The sequence below is a fragment of the Pinus tabuliformis genome, chromosome 9, assembly GCF_031772625.1.
Source record: "Pinus tabuliformis cultivar Carrire ecotype Pingquan chromosome 9, CPIR1, whole genome shotgun sequence".
NCBI classification, from domain to species: domain Eukaryota; kingdom Viridiplantae; phylum Streptophyta; class Pinopsida; order Pinales; family Pinaceae; genus Pinus; species Pinus tabuliformis.
Window position 1 is genome coordinate 1,525,786,296 of NC_142307.1, and position 15,808 is coordinate 1,525,802,103.

General features: G+C 34.8%; 1 protein-coding gene across 4 annotated transcripts in view; it reads left to right on the plus strand.

Annotated features, from left to right (window-relative positions):
• Window positions 1–15,808, plus strand: part of LOC149154414 (uncharacterized) — a 361,061-nt gene extending 345,253 nt beyond the window's left edge. For all 4 annotated transcript variants that reach the window (XM_089438291.1, XM_089438293.1, XM_089438292.1 and 1 more), the window contains 2 exons: window positions 14,860–14,951; window positions 15,079–15,808. In XM_089438291.1, the coding sequence (XP_089294417.1) occupies window positions 14,860–14,951; window positions 15,079–15,226 (240 nt within the window). In that variant the 3' untranslated portion in view covers window positions 15,227–15,808. The remainder of the gene's footprint in view (window positions 1–14,859; window positions 14,952–15,078) is intronic.

A 15,808-nucleotide genomic window follows, 5' to 3' on the forward strand; every position in this document is an offset into this window, starting at 1 on the left:
GGTCTCTACAAACACTCGTCATTGTTGTGTTATGCCCTAGAAACTTTTCAAAAAATTTCAATAGTCCTGCTTTGTGGAGTTGAATACGACACACAAGATACGTCTCCATAATCACTATGTCCTGTGGTTAGCTGTGTATTACTCTTGTAGTCACCATATTGATTATTTGGAAGAAAGTTCAGTTCGAATCATGATAGGCAATGTCGGAAACAGAGTAGGAGAACTTGTCTTACAGGGTTCAAGATGACAATAAAATATAAAATGGAACAATTCGAAATAGTATTGGTTTTAATGATAGTGATATTTGTAACTATAGTACAAATATCACATCATAATTTATTTTTTAAATTATCGAATTGTATGGTGGATTTTGGAATAATGAGAGACAATGAGGTTAAAAATTATGACTTTTAAATGTTTGAATTATTAGTGTTAGACATTTAAAAGTAATGGTTTTGCAAAAGGACAAGTGACATTATAGGTTTGGATATCGCATATAGGATAATGATGAAAAAGGCATCCCATAGGATTTTTGTAGGTAAAATCAATTATTTTTAAAATCTTTTCAATTTAGTAAATAAATATAAATAAACCATTTTACTTCATTACCTTTTTTTTAGTAGTGCTGAATATAAACTTGTTTGGTACTTTTATTTTTGGCATGCATAAATGGAGTAAAGACTTCTTGTTGAGGTTGACCTTTTCTGCCGAGGCTTGTATTACAGGAAATTATTCTTCATTATAGCAATTTGAGACTTCATTACAAGAAATGGAGCTTCAATAGCAGGAATCTGAGAAAGTGTCCTCTTCGCCAATGATGACTAAAGTTTCTTGTGTTGATGCTAATACAACTTCTTCCTTTGATATAATCACTAAGAGTGATTATTCATCGAGGATAACCTTGCTTGAACAAATAAATGAAAGCTATTCATGTTCAAAAATTCCTAGAAACTCTTGTTCTAAGTTATGGAATTATAGGAACTGAAAACATTCATGTTCAGAAATTTCTATAATTACAAGAATTTACAGGAAACTCCTATTCTAAATTTTGGAATTACAAGAAATAACTCACACTTTTATTGTGAAAGAAAGAGACCTTTACTGGATAAGATCACTTTCCTCTGCTACATATCATCAAACATCCTATCTACATTTTCTTTATAATACTATCCTATGGATTTTTATTAAGCACAATATAGTTAATGCTCGTCAATATTTTCACTTTTAACGAGTCTGAAAAACTTAAAGAAAACTGAAATACTTTCCTATGGATTTTTCTCGAGCCCAGGATGGTTAATGCTCATCAGTGTTTTCAATTTTAGAAAGTGAAAAACTTAAAGAAAACTCTAAGGGGGTTCCTTTTCCATAATTAATCTACCAAGACCAGTTAAAGGGATAAACCTATAATTGGTAGATGTCCTTCTCATAGTTTAATGAGCATAAGAAGGAACAAAGAGCTCATTATTATTCTTTGAAAATATAAATTCAAGATGAAAGTGGATGAGGGGCATTACCCCCTTTATCCACAATGTCCATCTCTGCTTGCTGAAATAAATTGGAAATAAAATCATCTCTAGAAACTGGTTGATGGTACAACTTTAACCTATGACCATTGACTATAAATGAGATGTCTAATCCATCGATTGTTTTTACTTCTACAACACCATTATCAAACACAATTTGAATATCACAGGGACCAAACCAATGAGTAGTAAATTTTTAAAGTGTTTAAACCTGGAATCAAATAGTAGGGCCCAGTGTCCAACTTTGAGCTCCTTTTTCTTTATAAATCTATTGTGCCATTTGGTTCTATGTTGCTATATAAGAGTGGTTTTCTGTAGAGCATCTAATTGCATCTCATTAGTTCATTTAACTGTAAAATTTTGTTGTTGAGCTTCTGAAAGTTGCAATTTTGAAAGTTTTAATTTGAAATTTAATGGGAAAAACTACCTGCTTTCCATATACTAGTTCGTATGGCATATGACTGGTTGTGCTTTTCCATGTAGTCCCAAATGCCCATAAGGCCTCAGGAAGTCTTTCTGCCCAATCTATTTGGTGAAGCCAAATGGTTTTTGTCAAAATGCCTTCCAAAATTTTATTTGTAGATTCCACTTGGCCATTGGTCTGTGGATGATAAGGAGTTGACTTCCAGTGTGTGATTTTCTATTATTTCACAATTGACTTAACTAACTTTGATGTAAATTGAGTCCCTTGATTAATAACTATCTCTCTAGGTACTCCAAAGTGAAAAAAAATGTCTTCAAAGAGGAAATCTACTAATGACTTCTTAGTAGCCCTTGTTAAAGCCTTTGCTTCTGCCCACTTTGTCACATAATTTGTACAAACCAATGTTGATAATATCGGTGATATTCGAAAATATCGCGATATTTTCAGCAAAACGGTATATTGCCGAGAAAATATCGCGATATTTTCTGTTTTGAAAATATCGCGATATTTTCTGTTTTGAAAATATCGGCAAAATATCGCGATATTTTCAGAATATCGGCAAAATATCACCATATTTTGAAAATATCGGCTATGTATAAAAATCTTAAAAAAAAATGATTTTTTATGCTTGCCGATAAGATGTTTTCTAGACCCTCGCCGATATTTTGCCGATACTGATATTATCAACACTGGTACAAACCAATATGTATCTCTTATTTCTTGATGTCAGATTTTCTCGAAAGGTTCCATAAGGACTTGCGAATGAAGAGGCATTTCATCCATTGCAATTGGATGATCCTTTCTTTGACAAGTATAATAGCGTCTCAGATACTTATTGGCATCTTTAAAAATGCTTGGCCAATAGTGTCTTTGCTGGAGAATTTTATAGGCTATTGTCTTATCTAAAAAATGTCCACCACATGGCTCATCGTGACATGCTTTCAGGATATCTAGCATCTCATCCTCTCTAACACATCTGCGAATAGCCATGTCTACTCCAATATAGAAAATACTTCCTTGAATCCAAGAGTATTTAACACTTTTTCTGATCACTTTCTGCTTTTCCTTTGATGAAAAATGTGGTAGAAACTTTCCTATAGACAAGTGATTGGCAATATTAGCTAACCAAGGAGTTATAACAGAAATTGCAAATAAATTTTCATCAGGATAACTATCTATTACAGGAATGGTCTCACCAAGATTGTTGATACGAGAAAGAAAATTTGCTACTTGATTCTTTCCTAGGGCTGTCTAATATCATGATGTTAAATCCCTGCAATAGTAATAACCATCTTGTAATTTTGTCATTTGTTATTGGTTTATTCATTAAGTATCTGATGGTAGAATGATCAGTATGCACAAAGACTTCATATCTTGTAATGTAATGATGAAACTTATTAATTGCATAAGCAACTGCAAAAAAATCTTTTTCCGTAACAGTATAATTAAGTTCAGTTGGAGTTAAGTTTTTACTGATGTAGCAAATAACAAATGTTCTTTGTTGTTCTCTTTGTCCTAAAACTGCTCCTATGGCTTAATCTGAAGCATTTGTAGATAAATGAAAAGGTAATGTCCAATCAAGTCCTCTTAACACGAAAGTTGTAGAAAATTTCTCTTCGAGTATATCAAAATCTATTTGACAATCATTATCCAAATAAAATTCAATATCTTTTGCAAGAAGTTTAAACAAAGGCAAGGCAATTTTTGAAAAATTCTCAATGAAACGCCTATAGTACCCCGTATGTCCTAAAAAGCTTCTTACATCCCTTTGGGAGGATGGAGTTGGAAAGTTTACAATCTCTTCAACCTTATGTGGACCTTCCTTAATACTCAGGAAAGATACATGATGACCAAGGACAATTCCTTCATTAAACATTAATTTTTTTTCATTACTTTAAGGAAAGATTTGATTCTTGACATCTTTTTAAAACTTTCTTTAGGTTATCTAGGGCTTCCTCAAAAGTGTTCCCATAAACGGTGAAATCATCCATGTACACTTCAACACAATCATGGATCAAATTAGCAAAAATAGCCAAGACCACCCTTTGAAATGTGGCAGGTGCATTACAAAGTCTAAAAGGTAGTACTTTATAAGCATAGATCCCCATGGGCAAGTAAATGTCATTTTGCCTTGGTCTTTCAGAGCTATTCTTATTTGAATAGCCACAAAAGCCATCGAGGAAAGAAAAATATTTTTTTCTAGGAAATTTATCCATGACATGATCTATGAAAGGAAAAGGGAAATGATCTTTTAGAGTAGTTTTATAATTTATTAAGTTCCCTGTGGTCTATACATACCCTCCATTTATTGGTTTTTTTCGAAACTATAACCAAGCGTGAAACCCATTGGCTGTCAGATATATAAGGTAGATGAAATCTACATTTTAATAATTTATGGAATTCCTTTTTTACTATTTCTTTCAAGAGAGGGTTCATTCTCCTTTGAGGTTGTCTCATAGGTTTAACATTTTCTTGAATGTATATGTGATGTGTGCATGTATCAGGGTTTATTCCCAACATATTAGTATAATCCCAAGCAAAAGCTTTGGAATATTCCTGCAATAATGCAGTTAGTTGTTCTTGTTCGAAATTTTCTAATTCAGAATTGATATTTAAAATTTTTCCAAGGGAAATTTCAATAATTTTATTGCAGGAATGTGATACAGTGTACAGGAAATGTTGATAGATAGGAGAATTTTAAACTATCCACAATATATGTTTCTTGAAAATGCTAACCTATAAGAGAATGCAAAGAAAAATGAGTACTCAATAAAGCTTGTTCAGAAATTATAGAATAAATTTCAGATTGCTCAGAAGTTATAGGAATTTCAAACTGTTTAGAAATTATAGGAATTGCAAAAATTTCAGATTGTTCAAAATTTTCAGATTTTGGCGATTTTGCGAAATTTCGTGTTGTGGCTGAAGTTTCCGATGACTGCCCCCTGAAATTCTATAGAAAATGAGGATGAAATATGAAATGATCAATTTGATTTTCATCAGTATTTTCTTTGAAATTGAATGCTTTTTCAATGGTTAGTAAAGGCTGAATTATTTCATCTAACCATTGGACTTTCTTCAATTCACCTTCTGTTTTAGTAAGGGGATATAAAGTAATGTTTTTTTATTTCGTCACTATTTGTTATTGGCATGTTTCTGGAACAACTAATGTATGTGTCGAGAGTTGCCAACCATGGTCTTCCCAAGTTTAAAGGATGTGCCCCCTACCGTAGATTTGGGTTGAAGGACCATAAAGTATTGGATATGCCCAAGAGTCAATAGAAACAATGATGTCTTCTATAATTCCCCCAGGTTTAATTTTTTATCTATCAGCCAATTCTAATACTATGGGAGTTGGTCTAATGCTGTCAATTTGTAGGTTTTCCATGGTTTCTTTTGTCATCACATTTATGGCAACACCTAAGTCAATAAGTGTATTAGGAATAGAAAAATTGTTGACTGCTATTGTTACAATAGGTATGCCTAGGTCAACATATTTTTCTGCAATGATTTCAGTAGTCATTAGGCTAGCCAATCTACCTATAACTTGTATTGTTGATGGATCTTATTTCTTCTTTATAATTTTTAGTGCACATTTCTCTTATTGTTTTATTATAAATTGGTATGTCTTTTATTGCTCTATGTAAGGATTTTTTATAGAAATATTCTTCAATTCACCAATAATATAAAATTCAAGTATGGTTTTTGGTATTTTTGGTTTTTTAAGGACCAATCTCATGAAAAGGATTTGTCCTAGAAGTTTGAGGTTTTTCTTGTAAACGGACAATTTGTTTTATTGTTGTTTTTGGTTTTTATGTTTTATTTACAATTTCTTCTTTTTGTTCTTCAATTATCGCTGTAGTTTTTGCGTTCACAACTCTACAAGATTGCAAATTAATCTTTTGTAACTCTACAGGACAATCTATTACTTTTACAGAAAATCCTTGTAATTTTACTAGATTTTCCTGTAATTGCACAGAAAATTCCTGCGATTTTACTGGATTTTACTATAATTGTACAGAAAATTCATGTAATTTTATTGAAGCTATAAGATATGTGGGAAATTATTCAAATTCTGCATTATAAACAAGTTTTTCCATTTTGTTATTCGGATTTGCAATTGGTTGAGAAGGAGTTTAAGTAGGTCGTGGGGGTGGTTGATTAGATGGAACTTGTAATTGTTGGGGTTGATTTAATTGTGGTTGTTGAGGAGGATGTGGTTGTTGAGGAAGGGGTGGATATGGTTGTTGCATTTGTCGGGATTGTTGATATGGCTCCTATTGATATGGAGGTTGAGGTTGTTGATAGGGCCATTGTTGGTATGGGGGTTGAAATTATTGTTGTGGAGGATAAGGATGGGCAGGTACATTTCCATAGGCAAATCCTCTCCAACCCTATTGATATGGTTGATTTTGGACTTGTTGTGGAGGTCATGCCTACCATGGCATTGGAGCATTCCATGTATTCTGAGGAACATTATAATAAGGAAGATTTTGTTGACTGGAATCTTGATACATACCTAGTCTGTGTGGTTGCCAAGGTCACCAAAGTGCAATGTTGTAGAGTGATTATGCATTTCCAGAGTCTCCTTGGAAAGTTGCATTCAGCTCAAGTAATGTCAGGCATTCCTCAATTTTATGTGGTTCTGCACAAATCAAACAAACTTGAAAGTTATCTAGAGGACACTCTCTTAATGGATATTTCTTTCAACATTTAGTACAAAAAATAGACAAACTCTATTCTTGCTTTTCTTTCTTCTTCCTAATTTTTAAATCATCTATTTGAAAAGTATTTAAAAGATCAGTTTTGAAACCCTCTAACAAATTTCCTGATTCTGCTCCATTCGCCAACACCCATTAAATTGAGTATATCTATATATTCATCATGGATGCATTTTAAGAATATTGTGCAATTTATGTCAAGGCTCAAATCACATTGTTTTGATTTCTTCAAATTGTACAAGAATCTTTCTAGGTAATTTTCTAGGCTTTCGTCTTCTTGTTGCATCATTTGAAATATATTCTCATGAGAATCTCTAGGTCTGCAATAGGGTTGGTATTTCTTAAGAAAAATTTTCTTCATATCATCCCAATATGCAATAGTACCTTCACCTAATCCCATGAACCAACACAATGCAGCTCCTTTCAATGTTGCAGGAAATAAGCACAGTTTCTGTGCATTAGTATTATAAGCATAGTTGCGACATAAAATATCAAATACAAATAGAAAGGAGTCATGGTCTTCAGTTACCCTACCATAAGATGTTGGTAGAATATATGATGGAATGTTCTTCAGTTAGACTTCAGCCCTCGGAATTTCCATAATAGGAAAGCCAAATGTTGCTCCTCTATCATTGCCATCTTTCGGTGGTTGTCCATTTCTTCCTCCATTTCCTCGTCCTCCACCATCTCTTCCATTTCTGTGTCCATTACCTTCACCTCCTCTTATATTAGATCCTCTTTCCTCATCTGCCATATCATTGTTCCAAAGTACAATGTACAGTATATTACACCTTGCAGTAGCAAAGTCGGGATGCGGTTCAAATTGGACCCTTGATGTATCAATTGATGTACTTGATCTTTTTTGTGCTTCTATTGAACTATCATATTCCCTTGCTATAGCTAGATTAGGGGTGATTTCTCTTTACTTTGATAACTACTTGTGATGTTCTTTACTTCAACTTGTATTTATAATTAGTTGCTTCTTTTCTTGATTATTATAGTGTTCTTATCATCAAACAACTACCAAAACATGAAAATCAATAGAACAAATGGACACAAGGTGTAGGTTGCTAGCCAGGGCCAAAATCTCTCCTAGAGAGGAAAACCCACAAAAAATTCCTCCCTTTTTATAGAATCTTCAAATGACGAATTCCAAGACCTTTAGACCCAAGACTGAGACCCCTCCAAGACCAAGTCAACCTTCTTTTAGATGAGCTTCTCTTTCACAAAGTCAATCCAAGTCAAAGCTTGTTCATTTGCACAACTTCGACCCCTGCAACAAATTTGCGTGCTTCACTGCAGGTCTGCACTTTTTTGGTCCTCCTGCAATTGCTACAACTTCGCGTGTGTGGATATGAGACACTGATTTAGGCCTCTTTTCTTCTTCGCTTGGATTGCTTCTTCCTTCTAGATAAATAGACTATAAAACATGCTTCCTTTCATCGGATTTTCGGCCTTATATGGAGATCTGAAATTTTGTCCTTGTAGTTGCAGAAACCCTAGCTTCTTCTCCACACGTGTGCGAGAGTAGAGACAAGGTTTTGGAGTTTCGACTTCTTCCTTAGATATTCCTTGCTATTGCTTGTTGTTTAGCTCTGCTAGATATGCTTCAACGAACTTGATTGATGATTCCTCCAAATGAGGTTGAATGCTTTATATTTATACCTTTCCTTGGAGCTTGAATAGCCCTAAACAGGGCCGACTTGGTCTTGGAGGGAGATTTTGACACATTTTGACTCAAAATAAATTCTTTTGACTAGTTACAAGATGCCTAATAGTGTCTAATACATGTGACAATGACTCTTTGGACTTCTTTGACTCTCTGACAAACCGTAGAAGCACACAATGGGTGCTTTGACCTAGAACAGTTTGACTTTGAGCATGAAACCCCATGCTTTACAAAATAACAATAATAATTTTTCTTTTCTTTTACATCAAATACATAAAAACAAGACTACTGAACCTAATTACAAATTTCAACATTTGGTAAGTTGCTTTCAGCTTGAGTAATGTCAAACATTCCTCAATTTATGTGGTTCTACACAAATCAAACAAACTTGAATGGTATCTAGAGGACACTCTCTTAATGGACATTTCTTTCGACATTAGTACAGAAAATAGACAAAATTGATTCTTGCTCTTTTTTCTTCCTAATTTTTAAATCATCTATTTGAGAAGTAAGAGTATTTAAAAGATCAGTTTTCAAACCCTCTAACAAATTTATTAATTCTGCTCCATTGACACCTCCAGTAGCTGATTTAGTAACTTTGGTAAGAGGATTTCTTATCCTTGCACTAGTTTTAGCTTTCCCTCTTGAGTACTTTGTGAGAAAATCACTAATTCTGTTAAATGTTAGATGTGAAATATCACCAGCACCCATTAAATTGAGTATATCTATATATTCATCATGGATGCATTTTAAGAATATTGTGTAATCTATGTCAGGACTCAAATCATGTTGTTTTGATTTCTGCAAATTGTACAAGAATCTTTCTAGGTAATCCTCTGTGCTTCCATCTTCTTGTTGCATCATTTGAAATATATCCTCTTGAGAATCTCTAGGTTTGCAATAGGGTTGGTATTTCTTAAGAAAAACTTTCTTCATATCATCCCAATATGCAATAGTACCTTCACCTAATCCCATGAACCAATGTAATGCAACTCCTTTCAATGTTGCAGGAAATAAACATAATTTCTGCGCATCAGTATTATAAGCATAGTTGCGACATAAAATATCAAATTCAAATAGAAAGGAGTCAGGGTCTTTAGTTACCCTACCATAAAATGTTGGTAGAATAGATGGTGGAATGTTCTTCATTCGGACTTCAGCCCCTAGAATTTCCACAAGCCAAATGTTGCTCCTCTATTATTGTCATCTTCCGGCGGTTGTCGATTTCTTCCTCCATTTCCTCGTCCTCCACCATCTCTTCCATTTCTATGTCCATTACCTTCACCTCCTCCTATATTAGATCCTCTTTCCTGATTTGCCATATCATCGTTCCAAAGTACAGTGTACAGTGTATTCCACCTTTCAGGAACAAAGTTGTGATGCAATTCTAATTGGACCTCTGATGTATCATTTGATGTAAATGATCCTTTTTGTGCTTCTATTGAACTATCAGATTCCCTTCCTTCTCCTGGAGTCAAGTTAGTATATGGGGGAATGGTATCTACATTTTTCTGAATTCTACCTCTATCTAATGATGCTCTAATAAATCTTCCTCTACTATCTTGTAACCTATACATACAGTTTTAAACACAATTGGCTTTGTAGGACACATTATCGTGGTGGTGGTGCAGGTTCTTACCTCCCGTCTTATACTATTAAAAAATATATATATACTGTAAGGCAAAGTAAAGAGAATTGTTAAATGTTTTTGTGTTTTTAATTTTAACAAAACAAGTAAAATTCTTAGGCACCAATTCGTTTACATCTCCCTGACAATGACACCAAAATGTCAAGCCATAAAGTGGAGTAAGTGATTTAACATTTGTTTTGTCAAACCCAAGTAGGTAAATTGTGAGGTGAAACACATTATGTGTAAATTGGCCACTTGGTTATTTTCCTATGAAGAAGCAAAGCACAAACCAATTACAGGTTTTCATAACTCTAAGAGTTGATTCTGGCTTACAATGGTTTTCATAATCCTAAATTCAATTATTGAAGATTGCAGATTCAGACAGATGCATTACACTTTCACACCAAATGCTCTTTTTGAAATAGTAATTGTTTGGTCAAAATTGATTTAAGAAGGTAATGGAAAATAATTTTAAGTGAAATCAGTGTTCCAATCTTATAAGAAAATTCATTTCAAATACAATGATAACTCCTTTTTGTTTAAAATGTAAACTTCTTCATTTCATCTCTCTAATAGTAATCACTATTTCAGGCATACAAAATCTAATTACTTTGATGATTTAAATTCAAACATTGTAAAGCAAGAAAGCAAATCTAACTAAATCCTATTCCCTAATTACGTTCTGTTATCAAACTGGACTATTACAGGAAAAACAAAGCATGCATTACAGGAATTTTCTGAAAGCTATAGGAATATTACAGGAATTTTGCAGGGGATTACAGAAATTCTACAAGATTACTAGAAATTACAGAATATGCACATCTTATACAAGACATAGTTGATCAATAAATTGAATTCAAACACAATTAAATCAAGAAAACAGAAGTTAAAACAGGTACAACACATACCAAGGGGCCCTCCTAGTGTATGTTGCCAATGAAAATGCTCAGAAACTAAGGAAAACTATACACCACTTTGTGTATGTTCAGAAAAAGTCTTCATGTATTAAAAATCACTTCCAAACTCAATACAGAAAGTAGACTTGTTCATCAACAGTAAAAGAAAACATACAACTAACTTGTATGTCTAACAGTGATTTGTTTTATACAAAAAAATCAATTAAACTAATACTGACTCTTCCCACATACAGGGTCAGTTAAGCATTTTCAGCCAAGATAAAATATTTACAAAAGAAAAAGTAGTCATCTTCGCATGGTCTCCTTGATCATTCATGTCTCATATGCTAACTTCCAGGTACAGCTGACCAAATTCCAACTGATGGAGAGGATTCAGGCAATTTCCTAAACAGGCTGTAGGAATTGCTGAGTCGATATGCTGCATTGACCAGCCTTTGACTCATGGGTTGCAAGCAGCTACGAGAAGGTCAAACAGATATTCTTCCATTAAACAAACATCTTGATCGTGCTCCATGTGTCATAATCACATTGGCTAATGTGGACATCCACAAAACTTGAATGGATTACATGAATTTTGCATTTGTTAATTTCTTGTAATTACAGGAATTCTTGTAATTTACTGTTTTACCCATTAGTACATGAAATAAATGCATTTAATAAATATTTATGAATTAAAAAGAAAAGATATTTTCCATAAAAGACTATTACCTTCAATTTACCCTTTTACGCCATTTCCCTCATCAAATTCGTAAAAGAGAAGTATTTAAGGTTCAAATGGAGGATAAAAAGGTCAAAAATGAGATGGACAAGGTCACCATAAATTGTTCCCAACATAAAAACTGACCATAACTACAAAACTCAACTCTCCCTCTTGGCTAGGGAGGTATTTATAATAATTTCTTCAGATGATCTCAATGTTGAAAAAATTCTCTATCCCAAGAAAAGGTTGAAAGAGCTTTGCTATGTTGATGAATCCATCCACCTCATGTTCTATTACAGAACCATGTGGAAATTATCCTGCATCAACATCATACTCAACAAGTCGTCACTTGGAGCAAAGTCATCAATATCCAAGTCATCACTTGGAACTTGGTCAACATCTGTGACCTATGGTGAAACCCTAGGCTATTACCATTCCTGCATGCCAATTGAATGGTAACATACTTTGCTGATGGTAAAGGAACTCACTCTACCCACTACCCAGGTACCTCTTGGCAATCTGAGGGAGCACTTTGGGCCTTGATGCTCTCTGGGCCATTCTTCGTAGCCACATTACATGGCCCCTGGTTAATATCTTTGACCTGTCACTATCCTAACCTATAGAGAATGCTTTCACCTTGATGCTACAACATCAACACTCCCTCAACTGAGGGAAGCTTCTCAACTAATCTAAGCTTGTCCCTGAAGGTATACAAACTTCACCCTGGGACAGGGTTTGTGAGAATTTCAACATCCCGCTCATCTGTAGAAATGCATTGAAGCCTCACTACTCCCTTTTGTACCATGTCCTAGATGTGGTGGTCCCATGATGTCGATGTGCTTCGACCTATCATCACAATGGTCTCCTGCCCCTGATCAAACTAGCTGCAATATACTCAACCTCTGCATTCCTGAGTGCGACAGATGTCTACTTCTTGCCCAAGAAAAATCCAAACTGAATCATCATCCAAGTGTGCTCTTCTTGTCTTCAACACTCTCTGCCTAAACTTAATCTATATATCCTTGCAGTTGCCCTGTAGTTGCTTCTTTCGCTCGAACCATCACCACAACTACTTGACACTGAAGCAGATCCTGATGTGGCAATCTAGGTTCTCCCTATGCCACTTAGCTTCTTTAGATTAGTTACCATGGAAGTGACCATGGATTGGCTGTCCATCATCCCAATTCTTTGAAGGATCGTGATAATATGCTTACTTGGCTTTTGCCACTCTTCTAGTTTGAAGAAGTAGTGTATCCAGCCAAGATTCTTCCTCTGGATGTTAGAGGTCAACTCCCTCTGACACTGAAGAAGGGATTGATTGTTCCGTCTGTCACATAGGCAAATCCTCTTACCACTATTGCTCGCTCTATCACGTGAGTCCTACTCCTGTTAGAAACAATTCATATCATAACAGAGTCAATAGATATCCATCCATCCGAGAATACCATGCTTGAGGTTCGTACAAAGCCTTCTTTAGCAAATGTCTCCTCATAGTCCTCTCCCTCTTTCTGGGAGAATCCTCACAAATCTTTCTTTGTACTTCTCTCTATTGCCATCTACCACATACTTCATCTTGTAAATCCACTTGGAAGTCACCACTGACTTCTCTTCGTCACAATTTCCTCCACCATTGCATCCTTCAAACTTGTTGGTCTCCCTGCTCCCTCCGAACTAGGATGTCTTCTGGTCATCAAGGATGATTCTAGATGTCCGTACAATTTCTCCCTTTTGAACACAATTCACTCTAGAAGAATCCTCTTGTCACAAGCTTTGCTTTGTTCTTCTCAATGCTTTCATTTGTTGCCAGAGCCTTGCTAGCCTCTACGATGTACCTGCAACCCTCACTAGGAGGTCATGGAAGAGATGGCTATATTCCTGCAAAAGAAACAAAGACAAGAGCCTGACTAATAGTAAAACAATAATAATCAAGAAAAATAGAGGTATAGAGTACTTATCTTTTGTTTTGAGGATTGAAGGGAAATTGTCAACTTGCTCTTGATCCTTGCCTACTTGCATCCACATCATCCTCTGATACTCTGAACTTGTAGGGATAATAGGAAAGAACATAATCTGATGAAAAGAACATTCTCAGACTTGGATTAAATTGATGCGGCACTATAATTTTCAAAAAAAATCGGAGATTCTCATCTTTCATGCCTTCAAATGCTTGTGGGGCCCTGTTTGTGTTGTTATCTATATTGAGGAAGCAATATTTGTGAGAGCTAAATTCAAGGATTGCGTAACACTACTTCTCTTTCTTTATGTTCCAGTAGTGGCTTTGAACTACAACTTTTGAACTTTAAAGCTACTACTTGTAAGGATAATAGACAAGAACAGTACGTTGAAAAAACATCTTGAGAAAAACTTGGAAACTTGGAATAATTTGATACGGAAGATTGAATTTGTCAATTGATCAAAGAGATGTGCTTTAGAATTTTCAAAAGCTATTAAAGTGCACTAAGCATCATTTTTGTGCCTCCTAATGCTTGTGGGTAGTGTTGATACCTTTAAAACTCGGCCAACTCAGACTTGGACTCAGCGAAGTTGACTGAGTCAACCCTTGAGGGTACTGACTTGACCTTCAAATCGGATGAATCACTGGTTTGGTACAAAACCGACTGGTTCAGTTCCAAACTCGTCCAGCTTGGTTGAGTCGATACTGGTTCAATGCCCAATCGAGTTGATACTGGTTTAATGCCCAATCTCAAACACTACTCATCAAGTCTTATTTTAGGAGATGCATTTAACTAGTTTAATAAACTTAAGTACTCTACATGTTCTCATGGTTATACGAGTTCTTAGAAGGTAAATTTGCATACCATACTGTTGTTTTGTTGAAAATACGTGCAGAAAGGTGAATCAAGATCACATGCATAGGTATGTCAATAAATTTCGATTTCAATTACATACTACTGGATGAAAACAAATTTTAATGGAGTATACCTGGTTATAGGGTCGCATAAGTAAGGTAAACAGAACTTGCATATTTTGTTTCTACTACTCTAGTGGTTTGGAATCTTTAAAATGTATACTTTCCTTAATGTTTTATGTATTTTTCTAGTGAACTGAGCTAAAACATTAAAACCAATCCGATTCTGAGCTGAGTCCAAGCCAAGTCCAAGTGGACCCCTTGACCAATTCTAAAGCCGACTCCAGGTTTTAAAATATTGTTTCTAGGGCCGCTGTTGGTTGTGTCATTCTCTTTCAAAATGAAGCAACATTTTTGAGACACTAAATAAAGGGATGGTTTAACTCTGCTTCTCTTTCTTTATGTTCAGGTGGTGGCTTTGATCTATGGATCTATTCATTACAAGATTCAATCTACTTCTGACGATGGAGCAAAAAATTTTCATGCTTTGAATTTTAGCACGTACCTTTCTGAACTTTTTTCACTTTATTTGCTTGGTTGAAAAAGATTTTCTGTATTCATCCAGTTTAGTGACAAAACCATAGGGTATAAATTGATTAAAAAATAACTGTTTTGTGCATTTCACTAGGGAGGAGAGTGGATGGTGGCTTTTTCCCACAACGCTTCTTTTATGCAAATGTGTACAAGCTCCCATGGTGGATTGGCATATTGCCAATTTAGAGATTCAAGATCGTGCCTTATACAGCAAGGACCCAGCAAAATTTTGGGAGTCATGAATTTCATCCATATTAGACAAATTTGAAGTTTGCTACTTTGAGATCTAGTCAGAGTGTCCTGATGCTGTCAAAGTTTAAGAAGGGGCATATGCTTTCCATCTGGATGGCATCAATTAGATGGTTGATTTTTCTTCTGTATACTTGGATGGTGCATTGATTTTTAGCTAGCATGCTTCTCCAGTGGGATTATTCTAAAGTTTACAAGAAGCAAAAGCTTATGGAGTGATATCAACGTAAAGAGGCTTGATTGTTTTCCACCTCGTAATTCTGCTAAATATGCCTCCATTGTATTCGAGAAAAAATTATGTTGATATTGTATAGTAGTGTTCTATTATTAAAATTTTGATCTGTGAATTCTTCAGGAATGTATCCCCTCAAGTATCTCGGGTAATTCGTGTTCAGGTGTTTTACTTTTAATACCAACTGCTGTGTAACATAGAAACGCTCTCCGATTTGTGATTTTTGCACGTCCAAGTGCGTGACCAGGCAATTTTTTCTCATGGCCTGGAATTGTTTAATACTTTTTGAGATGAATGTATAACTGTACAATGTACAACAAAGTTTAGCATGATATGATGTTTA